Source organism: Trachurus japonicus, chromosome 16 (assembly GCF_045865225.1).
Source record: "Trachurus japonicus isolate A0001 chromosome 16, Traja_1.0".
Taxonomy (NCBI): Eukaryota; Metazoa; Chordata; class Actinopteri; order Carangiformes; family Carangidae; genus Trachurus; species Trachurus japonicus.
The window spans coordinates 5,847,643-5,872,177 of record NC_140922.1 but is presented as its reverse complement, the minus strand read 5'-3'; the positions used below and the strand labels follow the sequence as shown (position 1 = coordinate 5,872,177).

Here is a 24,535-nt window from a genome sequence, read left to right as displayed (position 1 = left end):
CAGATTTCACACAAATGTCTAATGGGATTAAATGATGGGGTGATATTTATTATATTTTTCCAATTCACAAGGTCAAAGGTCATATTATGTTGATTGTGGACCAACTGTCCAAAATCCAGACATAATCACTTTAAAATTGATTGTTGATAAAAAAAAAAAGAAAAAAAGCTCCAACTATTCACATTTCAGAATCTCCAACAGATGATTTTTGGATAGATCGATACTAAATCATGAAGGAATTTGCTAGTAATTTAACTTTTGTCTAGAAAAATAGTAATAAATTGTAGAAAAAATGTAAATTACACTTTTCCCACAGACAAAAAATAACATCTTCTTATGCCTTGTATTTTTATATTTAAAGTTATTCAGTTGACCATCAGTGAAGAAAAGCATCTGATCCTCATTAGAGAGGCTGGATTAAGCAGATGTCGACACCTAATTTCCCCCTGGAGATCCATAAAGTCTTCTGCTTCTGATTCAGAGATTTGACATTTTTGCGTTGGCAGGAGCTCCGTCTGTCTCTATTGCTCTGTCTGTGTCTCTCTGTCTGTCTCTATTGCTCTGTCTGTGTCTCTCTGTCTGTCTCTATTGCTCTGCCTGTGTCTGTCTGTTCATCCACTAGAGGACTTGTGTTATAAAAAGAGAAGCCGACAGCTAAATGTACAAACGGTGGTGATTGTACCCGTGTGTGAAGTGTACTGTGCGATAAAGCAACGGCCCACACCCAGCACAGTGTCATTCCCTTGAACGCAGCGTTTCACAGCAGCAGAGTGAAACAATGATTTCACTTCCTCAAAGTTCGCTAGTGGCACAATCACATTATCTGTAAAGCCCGTCACCTATTGAAGGTCAATCAAGCAAATATGATGTGTTTAACGGCGGCTTTACGGCATCATTCTGGACTCAAAGGGTCGTCAGCTCAGGGGTCAAACTGGCCAGAGATTAAAAGGTTTGAACTTTTGACGGCAACAATTTCCTGGTGGTTTTGAGTAACTGTGACAAATCCAAGGTGATTATGGAGGGTTTGGTCTGCACAGTGTTATTTGTGTCACTCTTAAATTGCTGAATGTTGGATGAGAAGATGAATACTTCTCTCTTATTGGTCTTTTGAGCATCAAGCTGCAGCCAGAAGGCAGTTAGAGTAAACAGTTGGAGGAGAAACATCCGACCTATTGTCTCTGTAGCTCACTCATTTCCATATTATGTCTCATTTGTCATCTGTGTGATAATCAAAGCGTATAAAAGGAGGTCAAGCTGAATTAACTGGATGCCTTAATTAGTTCCTCTCTTAACGCAAAGCTATATTAATCATCATCTATTCCTTAAATCTGACAGACAAAGTGGACAAATTCTGTAAATTGCATGCTTTTCTTTTCTTCATTTTAAAACATCGGCAAATATTTGTTCATCATTTACACACTACACTAGGTTTATATTGGAGAACAGTTCCACTGCTGCATAAATAAATACATAACAGTGCTAATCCATAGAGCTGTAGCAACAGGCCCGGTGACAGAAATCAATCTGCAACTATACCAATACCAAGACATCTAAAAATAAAAAGTTGTTTTCTGTCTTTGATGATATACTAAATATCTGTTTGTCCAACAAATTTGAGGTGCGAGTATGACATTTCATAAAACAAACGAGTGACTGATGGAAGGATTTTCTGTTTACCGACTTCCTGTGTGCCGCCGAGCTTTATCCTCAACCGCCGTCACAGAAATAAACTCCTGTTTCCTTGCATTCTGCGCAGCAGAACATTTTGTCTCTGTGTTCCTGAGCTTCATTGTGCTTTTTTTTCATTCTCTCATGTCTGCAGGTAACATTTCGTACGAGGATCTATCACTGCAACATCAACAGCCAGGGGGTGATCTGCCTGGACATCCTGAAGGACAACTGGAGCCCCGCCCTCACCATCTCCAAGGTGCTGCTGTCCATCTGCTCCCTGCTCACAGACTGTAACCCAGGTGAGATCGACCTCCAAATGACACGCATCAAACTGCTTCTTCTCCTTCCTCCCCTTTTGCTTGTATGTAATCTTCACTCAAGGCCAACGTATTAAGTAAACCACGGCCAATTCAAACTCTCATTGGCTGCCAAGGCCGCCTCACGCTGACGGGTCATTGGCACAGTCGGCGGCCTGAAGTTATAAATAATAAACCCATAATTTCACAGAGGGGGGAAAAAAGAGCAAGTGACCCACAATGAGTGTTGAATGAAAACACATGTGCGATGACCAGCGTGTCACTCACTCTGTTGGCTTTAATGAATAGTGGAGGGGGAGTGAGTGCAGCACTGCAAACCCCCCCCCCAAAACTAAAGCTCTGGCAGGTGAGCGGCCGGGTCAGTGGTCCGTCTGTGGGGATGTAAAACGACCGTTATGTGCTGTCTGGCTCGTAGCACGTTACAAATACCATATGAAATTGGAGCATGATGGAAGTCGGCCAAGTGCAGAGAATGAACCTGTCGCCACGTGGGTGTTACGGCCACTTCCCAGGTTTATTCAACACCTCTCCCTCAGGGGGGTTCCTGCTCTCTAATATGATCAACCGCTCACTGACACAGCTGAGTCTGAGACCATGTAGTCAAGTCCAGGGTCAGTGTAATAAAATGTTCCCCAGGCCAAACTCTTTTCAAGTGAGTAGCAGTAATTAGTAATGTTCTTACATGTAACAATATAAATAAATGCTATTATAAAATGCAGGGATTTGCAAATGATAATTCTGTGGGTGGTTAAACAGTGACTAACATTTGTCTGATTACTGAACTGGAGATTATGTAAGATTCACTAAATCCTGATTGTGTCACAATGACTTGTTGTTGTCACAGTTAACAGTGGTATTTAACGCCACGGTTAATTAATCGTAAAGATTCCTCAAAAAAAGGTTATGCTGGAACCATACAGGCGAAAACAAAGTTACACAACAACCGCCTGTGTAACTTTGTTTCCGTTCCGTGCGTTGCAGAACAGAGACGTGCCTGAGCGGTAGAGTTTGGTAGAGGACGACTTATTCCCTCCAAACAAACGTTTTAAGTCGACGACGGCTCGTCAGCTTGTAAAACATGCCGCAAAAGAGTAGCAGCTCACCACCTGCAGGATGCCTACCTGGCTGTGTACGCCACAGTCAAGGTAAATGCACGGTAACCGGGTTAAGTTAGTATCAGTTTACCTAATGTAACATTGAATTGGCAGGAAATGTTAATGTGTCATTTGCAAATAAATTGGTTAGTGGTATTACACGGGTTCATCTTCCAGTGCAACGTGACAAGTTAAACAGCGTTCACTTAACGTTACATTATACGGATGCAAAAAAACAAACATGTCTTGAAAACGTTTTTGATGGGTAGATCGTGTGGTGATCGTGATCACTTGGTCATATATTGATAGATACTTTGTGTATATAATTAGTAATGTGATTATAGTTTGACTATGTTTGATTTTATGCATTCATAGTGTTGTATCATAATACTGTGATCATTTCTCTGACAATAATTATACCAAGAATATCCATAATCATCACATCCCTAATCCTGATCTTTATAGAAATCAGTGTTTCCCCCAGAAAATTTGTTAGTTAAGGTGGTGTCTGACCTGTCGACGGGGGGGGGGGGGGGGGGGGGGCGGATCGATCGTGGGGGGGGGGCGCACCGCGCCGTATTAAGTTTCGCTTTCAACACGCGCTGCTGTTATGCATGCGCGCTTCTCTGTGGTGTGTATGTGTGTGAGACAGTGTTGGGCAAGCTACTTGGAATATGTAGTGAGCTAAGCTACTAGTTACTCTACATGAAATGAAGCTTCACTACACTGAAGCTACCCACCAGAGAAATGTAGCAAGCTACGCTACAATAAAATGACAAAAGTAGCTTAGCTACATCAAAGCTATTTTTTTTAGAAGTTAAATAAAGTTTTTCATTTATATCGGCCCATTGTGAGTGCTGAAAGATCTATGCAAGTACATTCCAAAAAAACCCAAGTGTCTTTTCAAACAGTGGTTCCTAACCTTTCTTGGTCAGATTTTTTTTTTAATTCATCAATTAGGCTACTAGACATTTCAGGCGACCTCATTTGAATCTCAGGCGACCCCACGTGGGGTCCCGACCCCAAGGTTGGGAAACACTGTTTTAAAAGACGTCGGCCACGGACGGAGTGGGCGACATGCTGGGACAAGGAGCTTTCGTTTTAACTGCTGCAGTCGTCTCTCCCTCTCGTACTCAGCATACTGTTCAGGGTGTTTGGTTTGATTCATTAAAAGGCGCGTTCCTACAGGAACGGTCCCGTCACTCAGCCTCTCAGTGGCCGTGTCTCCGCTGCAGACAGGACGCACCGGGCTCTTGGAGCGACGTGTAACGGTGCGCGCGGTCGCTGTGCAGCGATAAAGTTGTCCAGCTACGGCTCTGATTCACGAATATCGCTACATTTTTTTTTTTAAAGACGTTAGTTTAGGCGGCAGCTCTTTGTTGTTAAGGCGGCCGCCTTAACAGGAAAGCGCTGCGGGAAACCCTGGAAATTAATTACGCAGGAGTTATTTACTGTATAGATCTTTGTTTTGAAAGTCTTGGTCACATCAGTATAGAAATATTTGCTCTTCCTCCTGCTGTGTCAAACTTGCTCAGTCAGATTCACAGGTCAGAGGTCGTCTTTGTTTAACTTGGCATGTTTGGTCAATAGAAACTCGCTGCACTGTGTTTGGAAGTGGAGAAGTTTATGATCTGATCAAAAACATCCATCCGAGGACGTCAGGTCCTCGTCGGCTGCAGAGCCAGAGAGAGAGAGAGCACCTGTTGAAAAGACGACGCAGCGAGTCAAAGCCTGGACCAGGTGTCCAGGCTGTTTGGACCAGATCACATCAGACCACCTCTGTAATGTAGAAGGGCTCATCTGTATGCGCTCTGCCCGCGGTGCGTTCACTTGCACCTGTATTGACATGTGTTTTCCCCACACGGCTCTAGTATCCAAGCACAGGTCGCATGTTAATGAACGGTGTAAATGGAGTCTTAATGTAATGTTAACAGCTACTCTGAATGCAGCCGACCAGCTCCTCACATTAACACCAACACCAACCTTCTGTCTGAGTCACGCTCGTACACAGACTGATTGGTGCATCCCGGTGTCAGGCAGCATATCAGTATCTCAGGCAGGGTTCCCATGCATCCTGGAAAACCTGGAAAATGGCTGACTAATTATCCAGTCATGGAAAACACATGGAGAATGAGGAAAAAAAAAACCCTCTAAAAGCTTGAGTTGTCCTGGACAATGATTATATCTGCTACCAGAGCTTGATTTGACCTTTTCAGACCCTAAGGATTTCTATTCCAAAGATATTCCGAGTGAGAAAAAGCCACCAGCCTTGAGTTGATGAGTTGAGTTGACCATGAGGGTTTTCTCTGCCGCAGCCACAGGCTGCTCTGCTGAGTGACAGATAGAGGAACCGCACAGAGCTGTTGTGAGTGTGGTTTAAAAACAAAAACAACATGTTTGTGTAAATTTGTCATCATTTCTAAGCCTGTAATTTATTTATTTTGAAAGGGACAATACACATTGATGAACATCAGTATATGAATACAAATGTAAATGTGTCGGAGTTGGCAAGCCTGCTAATTTATATCCGCAGTCCCTTGGCAGGTAATAGACAAACAGACAGAGGAATAAGAGGTAGAATTAAAAAGAAATAAAGAAAAAAAAAGAGATAAGTGAGGAGGAATAAACACAGAAACAAACTGGTTAAATGACAAAATAAGGTACAACTGTCAAACAGAACACTTCTCCAGAGCCTGAATGGGACGGGGGATGTATTAGTGTATGGTGTCATAACTTGTCTGTCAGACTGTAGCAGCTGAAAATGTCCTGGAAGATGATTTCAAGAAAAAAGTGGGAACCCTGTCAGGGTCTGTAGAGAGCGACTCTACAAAATGTTCTCTTGTATTTCAGGTTTAAAAAGCAACATATTTCAATCAACTTTAAATTGCAGGAACTTAAAGAGAAATCTGCCATATTGCACATCTGTCACCGTTCTGTATTCAGCGGTATGGAACTCTGCAAGAACATGTAGAGTTACTATTTCTTTCATTTTTCAATCTGCGTGTGACTTTAACATCTCGAGTAATAAGTGTAAGTGTAAATCAACAGAGACGAAATGAACTGGAAAACTGGTTGAAATGGAAAACAGAAATCTGCTGTTTCTAAAACCAAAACCAGATTTGTTATTGTTTGTTCGCACCATTGATATCTGCCAAAAAAAAAAAGAAAAAAGAAAAAAAGGGAGAAAACAAAAAGAGAGTGCACCACAATCACTGAGTGTTTTGTTGTGTACACAAATCTGCTAATCTTGCCAACGAGACGACAAACGGCTCGGAACGTGATTGTTTTGTTTTTTTTGTGATCCCACACAGCCGTCCGTTGAGGACCGCGTCGCTTGCAGACCGCCTCACCCATGTGTGACGGTGCTGATCCGAGGTCTGTGAACAAAACTCAACACTCACTCTCTTCTCTCTCTCTGTGCCTTTTCAGCCGACCCTCTGGTGGGAAGCATCGCCACACAGTACCTGACCAACAGAACAGAGCATGACAGAATAGCCAAACAATGGACGAAGAGATACGCCACATAGACTCCCCGCCGTGGGCCGCCCCCGCCCCCCTCTCCTCTTACCCCCCTCCTTCACTGTACCTCTCTCTACCTCTCTCTCACCCTTAGTCTGTCAAAGCACACTCACTAAGTGCAACGGTTATACCTGCCCTCCTATCACCCTTCTCCTCCTCGCTCCCCCCTTCCCTCCAACATTTTATCAACCTTTTCTGTGTATAAAAAAACAAACAAAAAAAAGAAAGAGAAAAAAAAAATCAAACGACAACAAAAAAAAAAAAAGTCCTCTGTTCCTTGTTGACTTGAAAGCTTCTTTTTTATACAAAGAGTAGATTGGGATTTTTATTTTCCAATATCTGAATGTTGGAAGTATTGTATTGGAGAAAAAAAACAGAATATTATAATTATCATGCGCATTGTCCTCCAGCTATACAGTATGTATCTTCATTTTCTTAGTGGCACCTGGAACAAACATGCAGAATATATGCTTTTACCTTGTTTGTTTTTTTTGTTTTAAATTTCTTTTTTTTGTTGTTTTTGTATTTGTCATCAATATGTTATCTGCATGGAACAGGAAGGTTTGCATCAATGGATCCTTCATGCTTTTTAACTTCCTCTGATTCTGTTTGTACTGTATGTATTTTTTCTAAGGCTTTTGAGGCAGACCACAAAAGTATAGGTCTGCCCGTGACAGAGGCAGGACTTGTATATTTACTGGCTACCCGCCACCTCTGCAATTGCAGAGTGGTTTGTTGTGCACTTGTATTACTGAAGCACCCAATAAAACACACTGTGGTTGGCTTGTGAGAAAAAGCTGGGCTCTGTCTGGGGTTTGTGTTTGGCTGCATCCTCAAATATTTACACCTTTTTTCCAGTGATCTCCCATTCTCTCAGTCCAAGTCTCACCGCAAGACTTGCTTTTATGTCTCACACACATACACACACACTTAGTTATAAAACTTTACAGTCAGTAACATCAGCTCACATCCACTCCTTATCAAAAACTGCACCTGCCTCTCTTGGGTTTGACAACTTTACGGCTCCCGCCCTACATTAGCTTGTAGCTTTACTGCAGGAGGTGTGATGTCTTCATCTGTTGGTCAACATGACATCTTAGAATCTCATGAATGGATCTCCATAAAATTTAATGGATAGACAGACCTTTGGGCCAAGGAAGACGTGATTGTGTTTTGGCACTGATCCAGATCTGAGGTGTCCTACAATTGCGAGGACATGTACTCTTATAACTGTAATTAAATAGCTCTTTGATTGTTGTTGGGATGACAGCGCTGACATGTCGGCAACAACTTTGGTCCAGGCATCAGTATCTCAACTAACATCAATAAACATTGTCATGATTCAACTTGGATCACGCTCAGCACCAACTGGATGCTGTATTTCCAACTTTTGACACAAAACATGCGCTGCCTCTCGTAAACAACATCCAACCAAAGAAAGTGTAACAAGTCTGTTCCTTCAGAAAACACAGTAGTTATTTTTTGTTGCTGTGATAAATGACATAAATATATTTTTTCTTTATAAAAAATATGACACATAGAAGAGGTGGTATATTCTATTAGATGTAGCTGTATTTACTACTACATTCCCAATCTATGTGATAATAATATGTACAAAGTTAAAAATCTGTTAAGACATTTAAAAAAAAACATCTAAATGAATTTGTAACCCAGAATAACGCAACAGTTTAAGTTTTTTTTCTCAAAGCGTTTCAGGTAGATTTAGTCAAAATCATCTGAGGAAATGTAGTTTTCTTTCTCTTTTTCTTTCTATTCTTGTTGAATAAATGAGAATGAGGTTTTTTTTAAAGTGGTAGATGATTTTTTGGGGGGAAGATAATATGAAAAGTATTCAAAACAGAGGGAGCAGAAAAAAGTGTAAAACAAACAAAAGACTTGTAGCAGAACCTATTTCTACCAATTTCATTGAAAGCAACATGTTTTTGGCCGGATGCCATCTTGGCATTATAAATCAGTCATTCAACAAAAGCTTTAAGCCTTTTCAAGTGAACGACAGCTGACTTGTTCCACTGCTCCTTTCTTTTTAAGTTTTCCAGTTTCTGCTGCAGATTCTGCAGCATTAAAAAAAACAAAAAACTACTGCTCTTGAATTTAATGAATGCTCTGATAGGCCGGGGGTATGCATAAATATGATGGCTGCTGAGATTACAACAGTGGATAGATACTTGGCAAAGATTAGATGGGAGGATTAGGTTGATGTGTTGCAGTAATACAGTTTGTCTAAAGGAATTAGCCTCAGATCTTAAAACTATATCAAGCTGTTCTGTTATGACTCTGTATGTGGCCTTTGTGCAAGACAATACTAGAATATAGATGTAGCGATGTGATGCCATTGTGAATCACGACATCATTGCGGCTTTGAATGTTTCTCTCGGTGTAAGCATTACACAGCCTCAGCGAGGCGTTGAAAGGTGAACCGATTGTGGTTTCTTGTTTTCTTTCAATTTAGATGAATAAATCAAGACTTCACAATGGGTTTTAGGATGAGCACATACTGAACCAGCCACACTGTTATTGAAATGATATTATCTTGTAACCTGTAAGTTCTTTTGAGTAAAAGCTTCTGGCAAGTGAGTAAATGTAACACAGAGTTCAGTCTTATATGATCACCCTATTAAACTTTTCAACATGTTTCCACTGGGCCAAGGACGGCTCCCTCCCACCTTATCTTACTGCATATGTCATTTCAGCAGATGCAAAAAAAAAATGCAGGTTTTGAAATGTTGGATGCACATGAGGGGATCAGAAAGTGCGGGGAATTGAACTTCCCACAATTAAATGACCTCCTGAATGTGTGAAAACATGCTCTTACGCCGCTGTGCACAGTAAATATTTTCAGCTCGCTGGTGTTGAAATAACATGTTATTAGTGATGAGTAATTCTTAGATGTATCCACAGACTTGTGGTCAGTTCAAGTGGTTTTTCAGTTTCTACGGCCACTAAGACAAGCAACTCAGTCATAGCTGAAGCTATAGCAAATAAACCCTCTTGGAAATAGTAAACAACACATCACAGTCTTCAGGGGAGTAAGATGTTCTCACACCAATAGTGAAGTTAAAGTTCTGATAGTGGACTGTAATATACATTTACAACATTACATTGGATGGTGCAGATGTACAGAAAATGTACAAAACGTTTTTTAAAATAACAGCATTAAATGCAATGTGTGATTATGACACTGTTACATGATTACTTGTGCATTTTATCTGCAGCCTAATGACTGTTTTCATTTGTATAAATCTGCTCTTTATTTGCTTAATCAACCCTGTTTGGTTTCTATAAAAAAGAAAAGAAAAAAAGAAACGGGCAGAAACGTCATCTCTAATCCACACATCAACATCATTATTAAGAATAAAGTGATTAAAAAAAAGAACAGTTGTTTATTTAGATGCCAAATGATTTTCTTAGACACAGTGGATTCAGCTCTACATGTATAACAGAACTTCACATTTTGTAACCCTCTCATTCATTTTATATACAAACATTTGAATCAATGTTAAATATAGTGGAGTAAAGTGCTGAATTTGTGGCATGATGCATGCAAATGGGGAAAATAGAAATCTTGTACAACTACCCTAGATTTCTTCTGTAGCATATTTTCTATCGCTGCTTTACAATTCAACTTTAAAAAAAAGTAAATTAATATTAATATTTTTCATTGTTGTTTTTATTGTGCTTGGATTTAATATCAATATCCCATAACTCAGAGTTCATCAGTGCGACCTCCTGTTGCAACCACTGTGCTGTCAAACTGTAATTGGAGAAAGATGTATAAACCCTAATGTCCTGTTATGTCGATCAAATGAAAGGTGTCCAGCTTATTTAAAGTGTATTAAACGCACATGTTGTAGGGCTGTGCTGCTCTTTCCAGAGTAGGGCCGGTGCCGTTCAGCCCACTGCAGCCGCGGTAGGCTACTTCCGTTCCGCAGAGGGCGACAGGCACCAGCCAGCCGAGACTGTGGCGGAGGTCCAGACACAATAGACTGGGTAAGTTTTATCAGCGAGGAAAATACCCGATTTCAAGCCAACGTTTCGCCGTGTCGACACAGCGGACGGGTCGGTGCGCTGCCCGGGTGTGTTTTCAGGTATGGTCGACGGTCAGTCCGTCGGTACACACGCGCTGAAAAAGACGAGAAAACAAACAAGACGACGGTGGTTAGTCGGTCGCACGGAAAACGGGCTCCGGCTATGTGATGGAACGGAGACGTCGCTGGCTACTGTCTGACGCGTTAAATGTTTCGTTGTCGCGATTGGCCTCGAAATACGTCGCGGTACGCTTGGTGTTAATACACACGGGTGCAATATTGCATGTAATCACCGATACAACCCGTGTCTGAATTAGTGTCACGGTTTACCCCCCGGGGGCTGTCGGCTCACTTGAAAAGGATGCTTAGCAAGCAGGTTTCCCCCCCGCACTGCTCCAAGAAGTAGCCGCAGCCGTGAAGTCGTTGGGCCCCGAGTGTTACAGTTGAGGAGGGTTAGGGGGGGAGGAGGGGCAGTGGTTGGCAGGTCGCACTATACAAGTTTGTGTATCTGAGGCTCGTCACCGCAATGAATTGAGTCATTATGTTTAATTTGTTATCATTTAATGACAGACGTAGTTGTGAAATGGTTAACCACCGTGCACCTAGCTAGCTCGTCGGCTAACGACGCTTCGTTCGTTCACCGTCACGGAAACGCAGGCGAACGTTAAAGCAGCTTTGTTAGCGCCCCCTCCCACACACACACACAGCTGAGCAGATGACTGTGGGTGAAATATATCAACGGTGACCCGATTTATACATCTGATATCGACACGATCAACACCACCACAACAGCAGCAGCAGCAGCAGCAGGTAAACAGGAATCCATGACCACCAGCAGACTTTAAATACCTGGTTAACTTCAGCGCAACAACTGTGCAGTGTGATTCCTGTTCAAGCCACCTGGATGATAAGTTACAATTGGCTGTGCATAAATTTATTGATTTGACATTTATAGCTCTCTTCACCTGTATATTGTAATAACCCCCCATAATGTCATTAATTAATCATTGAACACCACCTATGCCTGGGCAAGCAGAAAAAATGAACAGGATTTAAACTTGTTAATATACTATGTATGACAAATGATTATTCTCCTTATCAATACTACTGGCGATTATTCCACTAGGTCCCTTGATTTCAAGCAATTTCTGTCAAGTAACTATTAAATTTATCAGAAAGAGGACTATGATCCAAAGCAAGCACCTAAAAATTTAGAGCTGGGGCTTTTAGTTATCGATCAGCACAAGTGGCTCTTAATTTAAAATGGGCTCTTTGTTCTTCCTTTTGCAAATGCACTTCTGCTTCATTAAGTCTGAGCTCCAGGGTGACTTAATGATGGTTTGATCCCAACAAAAGTGTTCTGCAATATTCTGGTGAACGATCACACCGGGTCTGATGCTATACAGGAGAAGATTGTCATTCCTGTACAGTTGGTATGTGATTATTTACACTGCAGTGCTGTATTTTTGCTGTAGTAACTGGGATAAACACACGTGAGCCAGAGAGCTGTTGCTACACATAAACTGTATATTTTTTTATGAGCACTCTAATGTCTTTTTAAAAAACAACCAAAAACGTGCGTTAATGACGGCAGCCGGGGCTGGGAGCTGGGAGATCGCCCGTATTGACATTTTAAAATGTGATGACAGAGAACGTTACCCCACCCCCACCCACATTCTGCCACCAGAGGAGATTGGATGGTCCGCTGGCGGTCGCCGGTAATGACAGTATGAAGACACAGACGATTACCTAACCCTGATGTGCAGCGAGGCAGCCCCCCCCCCCCAAAAAAAAAAAAATCTCAGTACTTAAAGTGATCTGCAGGAAGAGTGGGTGAAAACTCCTTCATTGAAAATAGAAAGACATTAGCTGCTACAAAGAGAGACATACTGTGTATGATTTAGTAAGGTGCCGCAATTAAAGCTGAACAAACAGAATGCTGCTGTGTTCATTACATTTGTTCGCTGCTTTTACCTTAAAGTGTTTCAGCCTTGGTTATGAAAATATGAAAAAGAGCGTCTCTAAATAGTTAAAGTTGCTTGCCAGTTCCAAAACGGTGCCTGCCAGCTCCTGCTTTAGTTCTAAATCATTAAATCATAATGAAGCTGCTGCACCTGGATGACTGTTGCTCACCCTGAGGTTTCTCCGACTTTTCCCTGTTAAAAGGGTTTCCATGGAGTTTTTCCTCAGTCGATGTGAGGGTCTAAGGACAGAGGATGTTGTTACGATGCCATGTAAAGCCCTTTGAGACAAACTGTTTGTAAAAACGGGCTATACAAATAAAATTGCCTTGCCTTGCCTTGCCTTGCCTTGCACCTCTTGTACCCGTGTGGTTACGTGGATGACTTATTTCGCCTCAGGATCCCGGCTCTTCTTCAATCTAAAGCGGTATGTCGGATGAGGATTCCCGTGCCAGCACCAGCTCTTCTTCGTCGCCACCTTCCTCCAGCCAAACCAGACAGAGGGACACGCCTTGCAAGAAGAAACGGGAGAGCAAAGCCAGCATGAGCAAGACCTCCAAGCTGCTTTCCACCAGCGCCAAAAGGTAAAAAAAACCAAAACCGTATAGTGATGAATGAATTTTTAGATCTGACGTAGCAGAAGTACTATTAGAGATATGTTTTTCTTTAATCTCACTTCTCTCTGCGAAAGCCAGCAAATACATCAAAAGACTACTTGTATAATAAAAAAACAACAACTGTGGTTGCGTGGTGTTGATTTCTTGCATCAATAGTCAAAAGCAGGCAAATGTGATGCCACAGTTAGATTTTTCCATCGCAGCTCACATGTTTGATCATTCAAGTGTAAATTTCAGAAGAAGAAGCAGCAGTGGTTTCCAGAGCTTCCTCCTTGCATCATCGATGAACAGTCATATAGGAAAAAATCTGAGTACAGATGAGAAACACATGATGATTTTTTATTCAAGTAGTAGACCTTGATCTACACAGTCACAAGATATGCTGTGTTCATAGTAAGTGACACAAAGCTTCCCCTTTTCACTACTGGAAAAAATAACAGCATTTTTCACTCACTTAGTCTTATTATAACCTACTTTCACAGTCGCAGTTTGCTATTTACACAAATAGCATAAGTTACAGGAAATCGCTGATTGACTGAGTAAGTGATCCACACTGTAAATAACATTTCAAAGTAAATGTGACACAAACAGAATTGCTGTCTTTCTTTTTCTCATGGTTAAACGGCAGCCTCTGAATTCTGATCATCATGATAGTCAGGGGTCAGTCTCAGTATGTTTACATGACAGTTGAAAAAAACAAATTATGGCCTTAATCCATCTATAACTGAACAACTAAAGTGCATGTAAACGCATTAGTCCAACTAAGACTGGACTTCTCCAGATCCAACTAAAACACCCAGATAATGTGATTGGAAACAGATTTTCTTCTGCATGTACACGCAAATGCAGAGACTGCTTGCTGAAAAACTGCCTCCTACGGGAACGTGCATTAGCAGTTTTGCATGAATTTACCTCGAAAACAACTTCATCTCGTAACGTTCTGTTATTATCTCATAGCGTGGTGAATGTGCAGGTCACAACTTGTCCACCAGAGCGTTTTGGAGTTGTTGGATTGTGTGTTTGATGAGTTTGATGAGGGAAACCAAGAAATCCCATTAGCCTCCGTAGCGTAGCTCTGAGCAGCTCGCGGCTCTGCTCCGCCATTCTCAAAATAACTTGCCTAACAATTAAAGGTAATGAACCTACTCTTAAAACTATAGGGATTATGACAATAGGCCAATTTGCCCAAATGTTCAACTATCCCTTTAATCTGACTGAAACTGGACAATGCAGGTGTGCATGCTTCACAACAATAGAGGCGGCACAAAGTGTTTATCCAGTTATTTACTAGGTGACAAAAAAGTAGACTGGAAAGGAGTCCGTATTAACCCACTGAAGTGACACATGTTGAGGAGGTGGGCACCGCCAATTATTCCGTTTCCCCCAAACTGGGACAAGACCTAAATCCGGCCAGACGCCCAACTCACGTGTATGTACGACTTAGTGTGTTGAGTGAGTGTTTCATAGACTGACTTCAGGTCCCGTTCTGTGTTTTGCAGGATTCAGAAAGAGCTGGCTGACATCACACTGGACCCTCCGCCAAACTGCAGGTACGTTACGCACTTTGCTCCACTCAGTTGTGGTGCACTCACAAGGGACACACTGAACACACTAAAACTCAGATACTAAGCACTTAAATGATTGATGCCCTTCTCACTGATAAGGATCATTCTGCAGTGTGTACAGTAACATGATTTGTCAATTGCATGGAGACACTTTGGTACAGAATCAAGATAGATTTATTGAACTATCCAAAATATCAGACTGTGTATCACATGTGCTCACAGACTGCAGTATTTCCTTTTTAATCTATTAAGAATTGGAAAACCATCACACATGGACAACACATAGGCTACAGGTTGTTTGCCGTCATCAATATTAGTTTAAAATCTGGTAGATATTTGGAGTAATAATCGATACCCTACTTACTTACCGTTACTGTCTGGTAACGTACTTACGACCTGGATTATTTAGAATATGAATTTGACAATTCTTCCACATTTCCGCTTTTAAACCTGTCTTTTACATTTTTGTTCTGCAGATTTGTCATAGAGTATTTTGCATGAGGATTTGATATAATACTTCTGTCTCTTATGCAGCTGCACTATAATGTTTTGATTAGAAACGCTATCCTTAAAACTGGATGGTCTGCGCTCAGACTCCCACTGCAGCAGGCCTCCTCCCTCCTGCAGTGGGAGCCTCAGGCGAATCAGCGAAGCCCTCGCAGCTCCAGGCTGCTGTTCTGCAGCTGAGCGTGACCTCTGACCTCCCAGAGCGAGGAGGAGAGAAAAAAGAGGAGTCTCTCCCATCACGACTCAGTAGATCAAACAAGAAACCTCAGGCCACAGGCCGTCTACAGAAAGGAACACTGTCTGGATATTTGTTGTTTAATCAAAGTAAAGTCGATGTTTATTCACAGTCGCAGCCTTGAAACCACATTTTTACCGTTTTACTGTTGTTACTGTTTCTGTTGTTTTTCACACGTTTGAAAACAACAGCTTCTCGGGCTGATTTCTGGGTGGGAAAAATAGCACCAGACAAAAACTGTTACATTTCAATTTGTTCTGTACCTGCTGGCCAACAAGCAGCCAGCCTTCATGGGATGAGGATTCTCGTTGGTTTACTGTGGGGGAAACACTTCATCAACATGGTTTTAGTTTACCATGTGGCACAAATGCATGTTTCTGTGCATCATTTCAGTAACTGAAAATTGTTGTATTATAATGATCCTCTCAGTGATTTAAAAAAAGGCAGAGGTTACTTAAAGGGGAACTGTGTAAGTCTGGTTGCTAGTGATGGGATCGGAAGTTCTTTTGACTGTACTGAATCACTAGAATCAGTTCCTTAAAATGAGTCGTTCAAAAAATTTGTTCACCGAATCACCCCCCCCCCCCCACGGTCAGACGTTACGGTCGTCGCCCCCCCCCCACTCTGTAAGGGATGGTGCAAAAAAAAAAAAAAGAAAGGGGACATGCGTAGTACAGTGTACAGTACAGACATTCGCGGGAGAAGCAGCAAATATTACTACACAGTGAACGCGAGTCCTCTGTGCACAGTACATTCACTTAACATGATGCTACACAGCTCTGTGTATGCAGTACACCAGGCAGTGAGAGACACAGCACCACATTCAGCACAGTACGTGAACCTGAATCACGTCCTCAGCAGCAGTTCTCTGTGTGTGCAGTAGGTTCGTGAGTGAGTGGCAGCGCGAACGTGAATCACCGTGTCAGTACAGTGCGTTCGCGAACGACACGGAGTGAATGGGCGGCCTCAGCCCCCAGTACATGCAGTGAACGACGCGCACAGAGAGTGAACTGGAGCCCTAAGCCCCCAGTACATGCAGTGAACGACGCGCACAGAGAGTGAACTGGAGCCCTAAGCCCCCAGTACATGCAGTGAACGACGCGCACAGAGAGTGAACTGGAGCCCTAAGCCCCGACTGTCAGTGAACGCATCACTGAAGGAAGTGATTCGAGTCAGTACGTTCACTTAAATAATTTGTTCCTTTGAACGAATCACTCGTGAACGACACAACACTACTGGTTGCTTTTCCTCTGTTTTGCTAACCCTCCTCCTTTCCATGTGCATTTGTTTACAACAAAGCTGGCGAGAAATCAATCAATAGAGCAGCTGATAACGTTATAACATACAGGATGTTACGACGTGTGTATTTGTGTAGTCTTATCTGTCATAAACTAGAGATTACTGGTTACGGGGCGCGTTTGTGTCGCGGTGCCGCAGAGACAAGAGCTGGGACACGGGGTCGGTTGCTCTGATCTTGCAAAGTTGTCAGGCAGAGAGCCTCCATTCTCCCTGGAACAAGTTACAAGTCATTTATTTAACCATCACAATTACACCAAAGCTGTTTAATTTAGGTGAAAATGTACCGTAGTTAAAGGGATAACTCAACATTTTAGCAAATTGGCTCATTGCCATAATCCCTATAGTTTTAGGAGTAGGTTTGTTACCTTTGATTGTCGGTGCAAGCTATTTTTAGAACGACGGAGCAGAGCTGCGAGCTGCTCAGAGCTATGCTACAGAGGCTAATGGGATTTCTTGGTTTCCCTCATCGAACTCATCAAATACACAATCCAACAACTCCAAAACGCTCTGGTGACCTGCACATTCACCACGCTATGAGATAATAACACAACGTTACCAGACAGAGTTCGAAAATGGAGCCATTAACAAGTGTGGGTAATGTAGATTCATCCACATTAATATGAGACCACATAACCAAAAGCAAACTTCTCGGGGTCTCTTTTTTATATGACACTGAAATTTATTACTAAGCTTATAAAAGTGATTATTGGACAAGTGAGGAAACAAACAGCAGAGCAATGAAGTGTATCATGGTGCATAGTAAGAGCCTTTTAAGTCTTAGTAAATTTCCTTCTTAACATTATGTTCCTGGTTAAATTAATGGCTTCAATGGTGGATTAAAGATGGATGAGTGCAAGCTGGAAGTTACTGTGACTGAAAGTTTTTGCAACAGCCTTCTGCCATTTAGGCAAAGTCATAATGGACCACCTAATTACAACGCTGAAGCGTGACGGCTTAAAATACAACCTGCCTCAGCACATAATGGATTAAAAGCGGCATTTCACTCAGTACCTCATATTATATTGTAATGCATCTAATGTAATCACTTAAAATTTCAAAACGTGATACAGCCAAACTTTATTCATAAAGAGGGATTCAAATGTCTTAATTTGTCTTAATAGTATTAATGGAAGTGGTCATGGTTTCTATGTTTGAGTGTAGTGCAGAGGATCAGAGAATATTAGGCAGGACCGTTGGTATTCATAGACTCTGCTACAGTTAATTAAGTTAAGTTAATTATGTTCTTTTTAAATCAATCTGCAGATGATTTTCTCAATTGATAAATCACCTGATGACATTCCAACAGTCCAAAACCCAAACATTTGTTGATAACATATGTTGATCAACTAAATAATGAATCCTCTATATGAAATAAATCCATCTCATTAGGTAAAGACCTTCCCCCTCTGAAAGCTCATTGATCGTACCATAGTGCATTGTCATAATTACTCCATTTCCGACAACTCTTTAACTTGCCGACAACTCTTAAACTTTTTAAAAGCTGACACTGATGTTTGAACTGAAAGTCTCCATCGTAGAATACATTCAGTAGTGAAGTCATCACTGCACTCAGATAATGCAGCACACTCTTTAAAGCAACGCAAAACACTGCTACTCTGGTTGAGAAGGGCAACTGTCTGCTACCTGTGTCGTCCCCGAGGAGCGACCCTGCAGCGGCGGCAAAATTCATCCTATTAACCGTTTTCTACCACTTAAAAGGATACTTTTAATTAATAATTCACCAATTTTCTACTCACCCTCATGCCAAGAAAGGGTTTGGAGGACTCCAAAAGTTCTCCAAACCCTTCCTTGGCATGACGGTGGGTAGAAACTTGGTGAATTATCGATTTTGGGTGAAGTATCCCTTTTAAATTAGTTTAGAAACATTATTTCAAGGTTGAAAAACTACACAGTGTTGCTTTAAAGCAGAAGTAAGCGATCCGGTCGTTTTGGCTAATGCTGCATTCCAGGCAGGCTTTTGAAACCGTAAATTACAGCTTCAAGTCACAACTTACGACTTTGTAGCGTTCCAGGCAACCCACTCGTGTTTTTCCGACCTGTTTTACCTGTGAAAGTCACTATAACGGCCACTCGTAACTTCCGACCCGTGAACTCGTACCAGATCGAACTGGTACGACTTCACAGGTCGGAAAAACACGAGTTACGGGTTGCCTTGAACGCACCATAACTTCTTGTCAGCCGATGGAGTTAGCAGCCCCCGCCCTCGTCATGGATCTATTGGTCCTCGTCCCTACGTCACCACATTCAGGCGCATCCCTTGGCTGCACACACAGCCCTTCATGCCGTTCTCTCTCCTCATTGGATAAAACTTGTAGGATACGAGAAAAGTTTTCTCCTCGGCTCAGAGCAGAACAGAGTGACTGACAGACCCGTGTTTCGGTCCAAACACTCTATGTAAGTGATTGCTGTCGGAAGATATAACTATTTAAGACTTATATTAACACAAAAATATCGCTTACTTCCACTTTAATTTATGGACACGACTTATTTCACAGCTGCATCTGAGGTGCAGCAAACAACATTCATTCCGCTTGATATCGAAACAAGCTGATCCTGTATCAGTCTCTTGACCTTGCATGATCATAAATGCAGATAAACTGACAGTTTTCATCCGTCACATTTCCACTCTGGTGGAGCGGTGGGTTAATGAGCCCAAATCGCCCCCCCCCTCTTTAGTTGAGTCGTCTATGTCGTAGTTGGTGATGAGACTCTGCCAAAACATCCGTGTTAACGTTGATCAAAAAAGCACAGATATGCACAACAATCGCACCAAATGCACCGCCCCCCTCGTTTTGGATCAATACCATTATGTCTTGTACTCATGGACACCCAGGGGGTTTCAAACGCCACATTCTGCATGTGAGGGGGGGATAAAGGCCGGGCTGCTTTGAGGGTGGGGAATAAATCAATGCAGATTACAGATCATGACACACAGACACATCACCGGGGATTTGCTTTGAAGCGAAGCATCTTGTGAACGATGCACAAGGGAAAAGCAACTGTCACCGCTCCACGTTTCAAGAGGAAATAACACTGACATTGTTGTGACTGGCAGTCACTCTGTTGATACATTGTGAGTTATTAATTAAAAGCACAGGGCATGTGACCGTTGGATCCTTTTCTGTCCGTCGTTTGCGTGGAGACATTTCATACAATCTGCTCCTGCCTGAATGAAGTGTTGATTTGGTTGGAAATTCCCTTAAATGACACACAGAGCACATTTTGAATGGAAGTTGTGTTTACAATCGGATTTCATTTAGAAAGAAGAAAAAAAGCAAGCACGACACCCACGTACTTGAGTTGTGTGTATTTGAAGCCGCGGCAGCAGCGCATAATCTACACTCATGTATTGTCACACTTCCTTGGTGTGTGGGTGTCGTCTTTCCTCTGCCTGTCCCCATGACTTGATTAATTATTCTGTTTTTTCTTTTATGCGTCTTTTATTCTGTTTTTGTAGACGAGATTTTCTTTGTTTTAGTTTTCCCATGATGTTTTCTTTTCCTCTTCTGTGTTATTGATGAGATGTTGTGATCCAGTGTACAGTAACAACAACAAACACAGTCTTTGAAATACGGTGGTACACAGTTAGTGGATGAATCTGTAGTATTTTTAATAGAAATGAGGTGGGAAGCGTGATGCACAGGTTGTGGGTTGAGCACCAGAGAACACTGGAGATCTCTGGCTACACACACACATGTCGCTGCATTGCTCAGTGCTTCAGTGTGATTTTGAACGCAGCTCTAACAGAAGGCCATGTTTGTGTCTGCAGTGCTGGCCCAAAAGGAGACAACATCTATGAGTGGAGGTCGACCATCCTGGGACCACCAGGCTCCGTGTACGAGGGAGGCGTCTTCTTCCTGGACATCGCCTTCACGCCTGACTACCCCTTCAAACCCCCCAAGGTACAACCATAGGTGGTTCTGAAAAGTGAACAAATGTTCAATGCATAAAACTACTACAACAGAATGAGAAAGAATATGACAAAGTGACGTGTGCAACACAAATACCATGATACACCATCAAATATCAGATGGAGATATGAGTCTGAAAACAATCAGTGCTTGCAATTCAGTTCTATTCAATTTTCATTCAACCCTTTTTCTATTTTTAATTAAATTTTATATTTTTGACAGAATACAGATCTATAAATTAAAAGGAGTGAGGATTGAGGATTTCATTATCACTACATCCCTAATAATGTTATTTCGGTGTGTTCACTGTAAACACATCACATGCTTCACTACAGGTCAGTGTTGGTGAGAAGCTGCTGGTTTGTTTGTCTAATATCACTGATATAAAAAGCAACAATCTTGAGATTTCAAGATGGGGTTTCCTGGTGTGTTGTAGTTCTTCTGTTCTGCCACCAGAGAGCACCAGCGTCCTGCAGAGCAAACACACTGCACTGAACCGAACTGCAGCTCTAAGCTCAGTGTCACTGCCTCACTCAAATACTGCTCTGAGTATTAATATAACACAAATTCTTTATAACTTAATTGTCTTTTTAATTAATATAAATGTGTTGCATATTTGCTGTATATAAAGGTGATTTTAACCTACTATTATGAATGGTTTATATGAGATGTCATCCTCTTCTGACATTGCTGCTCTTCTTGGCTTTACATTGTAGTAAATCAGGCAAATCAGGACCTGTAAGGAAGTGCTCTAAGATATTTGTGTTGTGATTGGTATTTTCCAGTATTGACCAACCATGAAAGCAACCATCAGATTAACAGGTGTAAATCCTAATTAGTTGCAGTCCCACGTCCTGTGTGTTTGTCCGTGTTCAATCTGACAGTAACTAATGGCGCATTTCCACTAGCACGGCTCGGCTCGATACGGCTCGGCACGGCACGGCTCGGCTCGGTTTGGTTGTGTTTCCATTACAACTGAGTATCACTAGTGCCGCCGTGACGTCATTTACACGGCGCCGAGCAACGCTCTAAACTCTGTAAATATATAACTTTAGCAACATTTGAAACATTTTCAGGCGAGAAAGTAGTCGTTTAGATCCCCAACGTGTTGAAAAACTGACAAAATACCAGCTGTTTACAATTTTGTTTCAACGAAGTCGGCGTTACTAAAGCTAGCCGTAGTGAGCAACGCACTTCCGGTTATTTTCACAAAATAAAATACCTGTTGCCTTTTATCATAAGGAAAGCCATTACGATAGAACTGGTGCTTTTACTTTGTAAACAGGAAGTGAACCTACCCTCGCTGTAGCTAGCTTTAAACCGCCGTTTTGACTGCTCTCGTCCCCATAACGGCATTTAATTTTCAATATGCCTTACCGGAGAGTCTTGCCAGCTCCGAGATCGGCCTGGTTCATTGTAAAACATTTATTTATTGATGTAAATGTGGTGTTTTCTGTGCGTACAGACCCCAAGGCAGTGCTGCTCTTCTTTCTAACCACAAACAAACTGCTGCTACAGCCACAATTGTTAGATTTAATCAATGAGACCAACATTTAAGAGTTTAACCAGCCGGTGGTAAACCTCTAAAAAGCCATCGGGGAAGTTAATTAGCGGTCTGTTCTCCTCGGGGTGACGGTGGTAGGCTGGCCGGCGGAGCACGTCAGGAGCCGGGCTGCTGCCTCTGTGATGTCGCGGTCGCTGCTCGGACCTGGAGCTTCACTTCTCCGAAAAACATCGGGGCAAACTTCTAAACAGCCGTCGTTTGGATAAACTAACCGCACATGGGGATCTAAACAGTTACTTTCTCGCATGAAAAAATATTAAAACTTAATAAAGTCACGTAATAACAGAGCCAGTCTAAATATTAGAAATTCTCTGGTAATAACAGCTTCAGCAGGAACATTTCTGTTGTCGGTCGTCGCTTCCAGTGACGACACTCATCGGCCAATCAGTGGAAGGCAGTCGGCTGACGTCACGTTTTAGTAATGCTTCGGCTCGCTTGGAACCAGGGCTGAGGTGATACCAAAACTGTACCCGGTTGCAGGTACTGCGTGCTAGTGGAAACACGCAATAGCGCGCCGAGCCGTGCCGTACCGAGCCGAACCGTGCTAGTGGAAATGCGCCATAAGGGACAATCTGCTCTCATGTCTGCAGGTAACATTTCGTACGAGGATCTATCACTGCAACATCAACAGCCAGGGGGTGATCTGCCTGGACATCCTGAAGGACAACTGGAGCCCCGCCCTCACCATCTCCAAGGTGCTGCTGTCCATCTGCTCCCTGCTCACAGACTGTAACCCAGGTGAGACAACAACACACTCACTGGCCTGTTGGTCAAGTACAGTGGACTTGTAAACTAATATGCAAGTTACTTTGTGGAGAAATGTGATTTGAATGACACTTGTTTTAAGTGGCACGTGGGCAGCATTTCCAGCGTATTACCACAGAAAAGGAATGTAAAACTGGATGCCACCTACATTCTACGGAAAGTTATCTTTACTCGGCTCGTAAGAGTGAAAGCTGCCAGGGAGATTTTGCATCAGCCAAAATTAGTCGCGCACATGACACGCTTCAATTGTTTTGACATCTGAGCACTGCTTTAATTAAAAGATGTGTCATAACCTGAGAATCTGAGTTTGCCTATGTGCAAATATGTGAACAACGATCCGTAAAGGCATTCTTAAAAAAACACTGAGCTTGAAGTAGGTTAATTGTGCAAGTTGTGCTATGTTTCTGGAGGATATTTAAATCCCCTTCTTTCCAAAAATAATAATTAAAGAAAAAACACATAAAGAAGTCTCTAAGGGTCTTTGTTCTCCCTTTTTACCTCCGTTTAATTTTCCCACATGCAGAAAACTGAACTTGAAACCATTCTCTTTTTTTTCCCCCCTTGTCCAGCCGATCCCCTGGTGGGAAGCATCGCCACCCAGTACACGACTAACAGAGCGGAACATGACCGGACAGCCAAACAGTGGACAAAGAGATACGCCACATAAACCCACAGAGGACGGCAGAGGGAGGAGGGGGGCGGTTTGTGTTGGGGGGAGGGGGGTTATTTCTATCTCAGATTTTTAGTACTTTATTGTCTGGTATATTTTTTGCTTCCTGATTAAGTTATCTCCGCAAATATGGTAATAAAGGAACACAATGGAACGGAAGTCTCGTCTGCCTCCTTTCTTTCATTCTTTCTTTTGTTCATTGTTCATTGGGAATTCATAGATAATATTGAGTAGATTTGGAGTCCCACTTGAACCACCTATTTATCATTTTAGAGTTTATTAAAACTTTATAAATGATTTACAACTCAGTAATGTAGCTCTTAGCACAACTATTACTCCTCTCAAACATAATGGGAAAAACACAGTTGAAATAAAACATCTTAATAGCAAGTATGAAACTCTTTGTGCATGTTTTAATCCTCATATCTGGTTAGAGATACATCCTGTTGTGAACCAACAGGTTTTTACCAGTTTCCTTATTCCAGTGACAGAACATCACAAATCTTCCAACACCTTCTTTAGCATCATGTTCAGCATCACAACTGGAGATCTAGTTTAAACTAATATGACGCTGTGGTAAAATGACCAAAGCTTTCTAAACACTAAATAATTGTCACAGTGCAGCTGAAATAACAACATTTTGTCAAAAGGCCCGTGCATTACTCCACTTTCTACATCAGTCTTCCGTTGACATAAGCCATCACCCTGTGTGTGTGAGATGGTTGTCTGAGGGAGCAGGATTACCAATTAAGCTGAATAACTGGTAACCAGGT

At 42.1% G+C, this 24,535-nt stretch overlaps 2 protein-coding genes across 3 annotated transcripts in view; both read left to right on the top strand.

The window, feature by feature from the left end:
• Positions 1–7,397, top strand: part of LOC146971569 (ubiquitin-conjugating enzyme E2 E2) — a 34,475-nt gene extending 27,078 nt beyond the window's left edge. Inside the window, exons 5-6 of the mRNA XM_085803544.1 lie at positions 1,823–1,970; positions 6,512–7,397. Of these exons, the coding sequence (XP_085659670.1) occupies positions 1,823–1,970; positions 6,512–6,609 (246 nt within the window). The 3' untranslated portion in view covers positions 6,610–7,397. The remainder of the gene's footprint in view (positions 1–1,822; positions 1,971–6,511) is intronic.
• A 3,169-nt stretch (positions 7,398–10,566) lies between these two features.
• Positions 10,567–23,921, top strand: LOC146971568 (ubiquitin-conjugating enzyme E2 E1). 2 transcript variants are annotated; one of them, XM_085803542.1, is made up of 6 exons: positions 10,567–10,609; positions 13,008–13,192; positions 14,725–14,775; positions 20,622–20,754; positions 22,918–23,065; positions 23,662–23,921. In XM_085803542.1, the coding sequence occupies exons 2-6, from the start codon at positions 13,038–13,040 to the stop codon at positions 23,757–23,759; spliced, it is 585 nt and encodes a 194-aa protein (XP_085659668.1). In that variant the 5' UTR covers positions 10,567–10,609; positions 13,008–13,037; the 3' UTR covers positions 23,760–23,921. The 2 variants fall into 2 exon arrangements, with proteins under 2 accessions (XP_085659668.1, XP_085659669.1); XM_085803543.1 differs by having other exon boundaries at positions 10,567–10,707.
• The last annotated feature ends 614 nt before the right edge of the window (positions 23,922–24,535 follow it).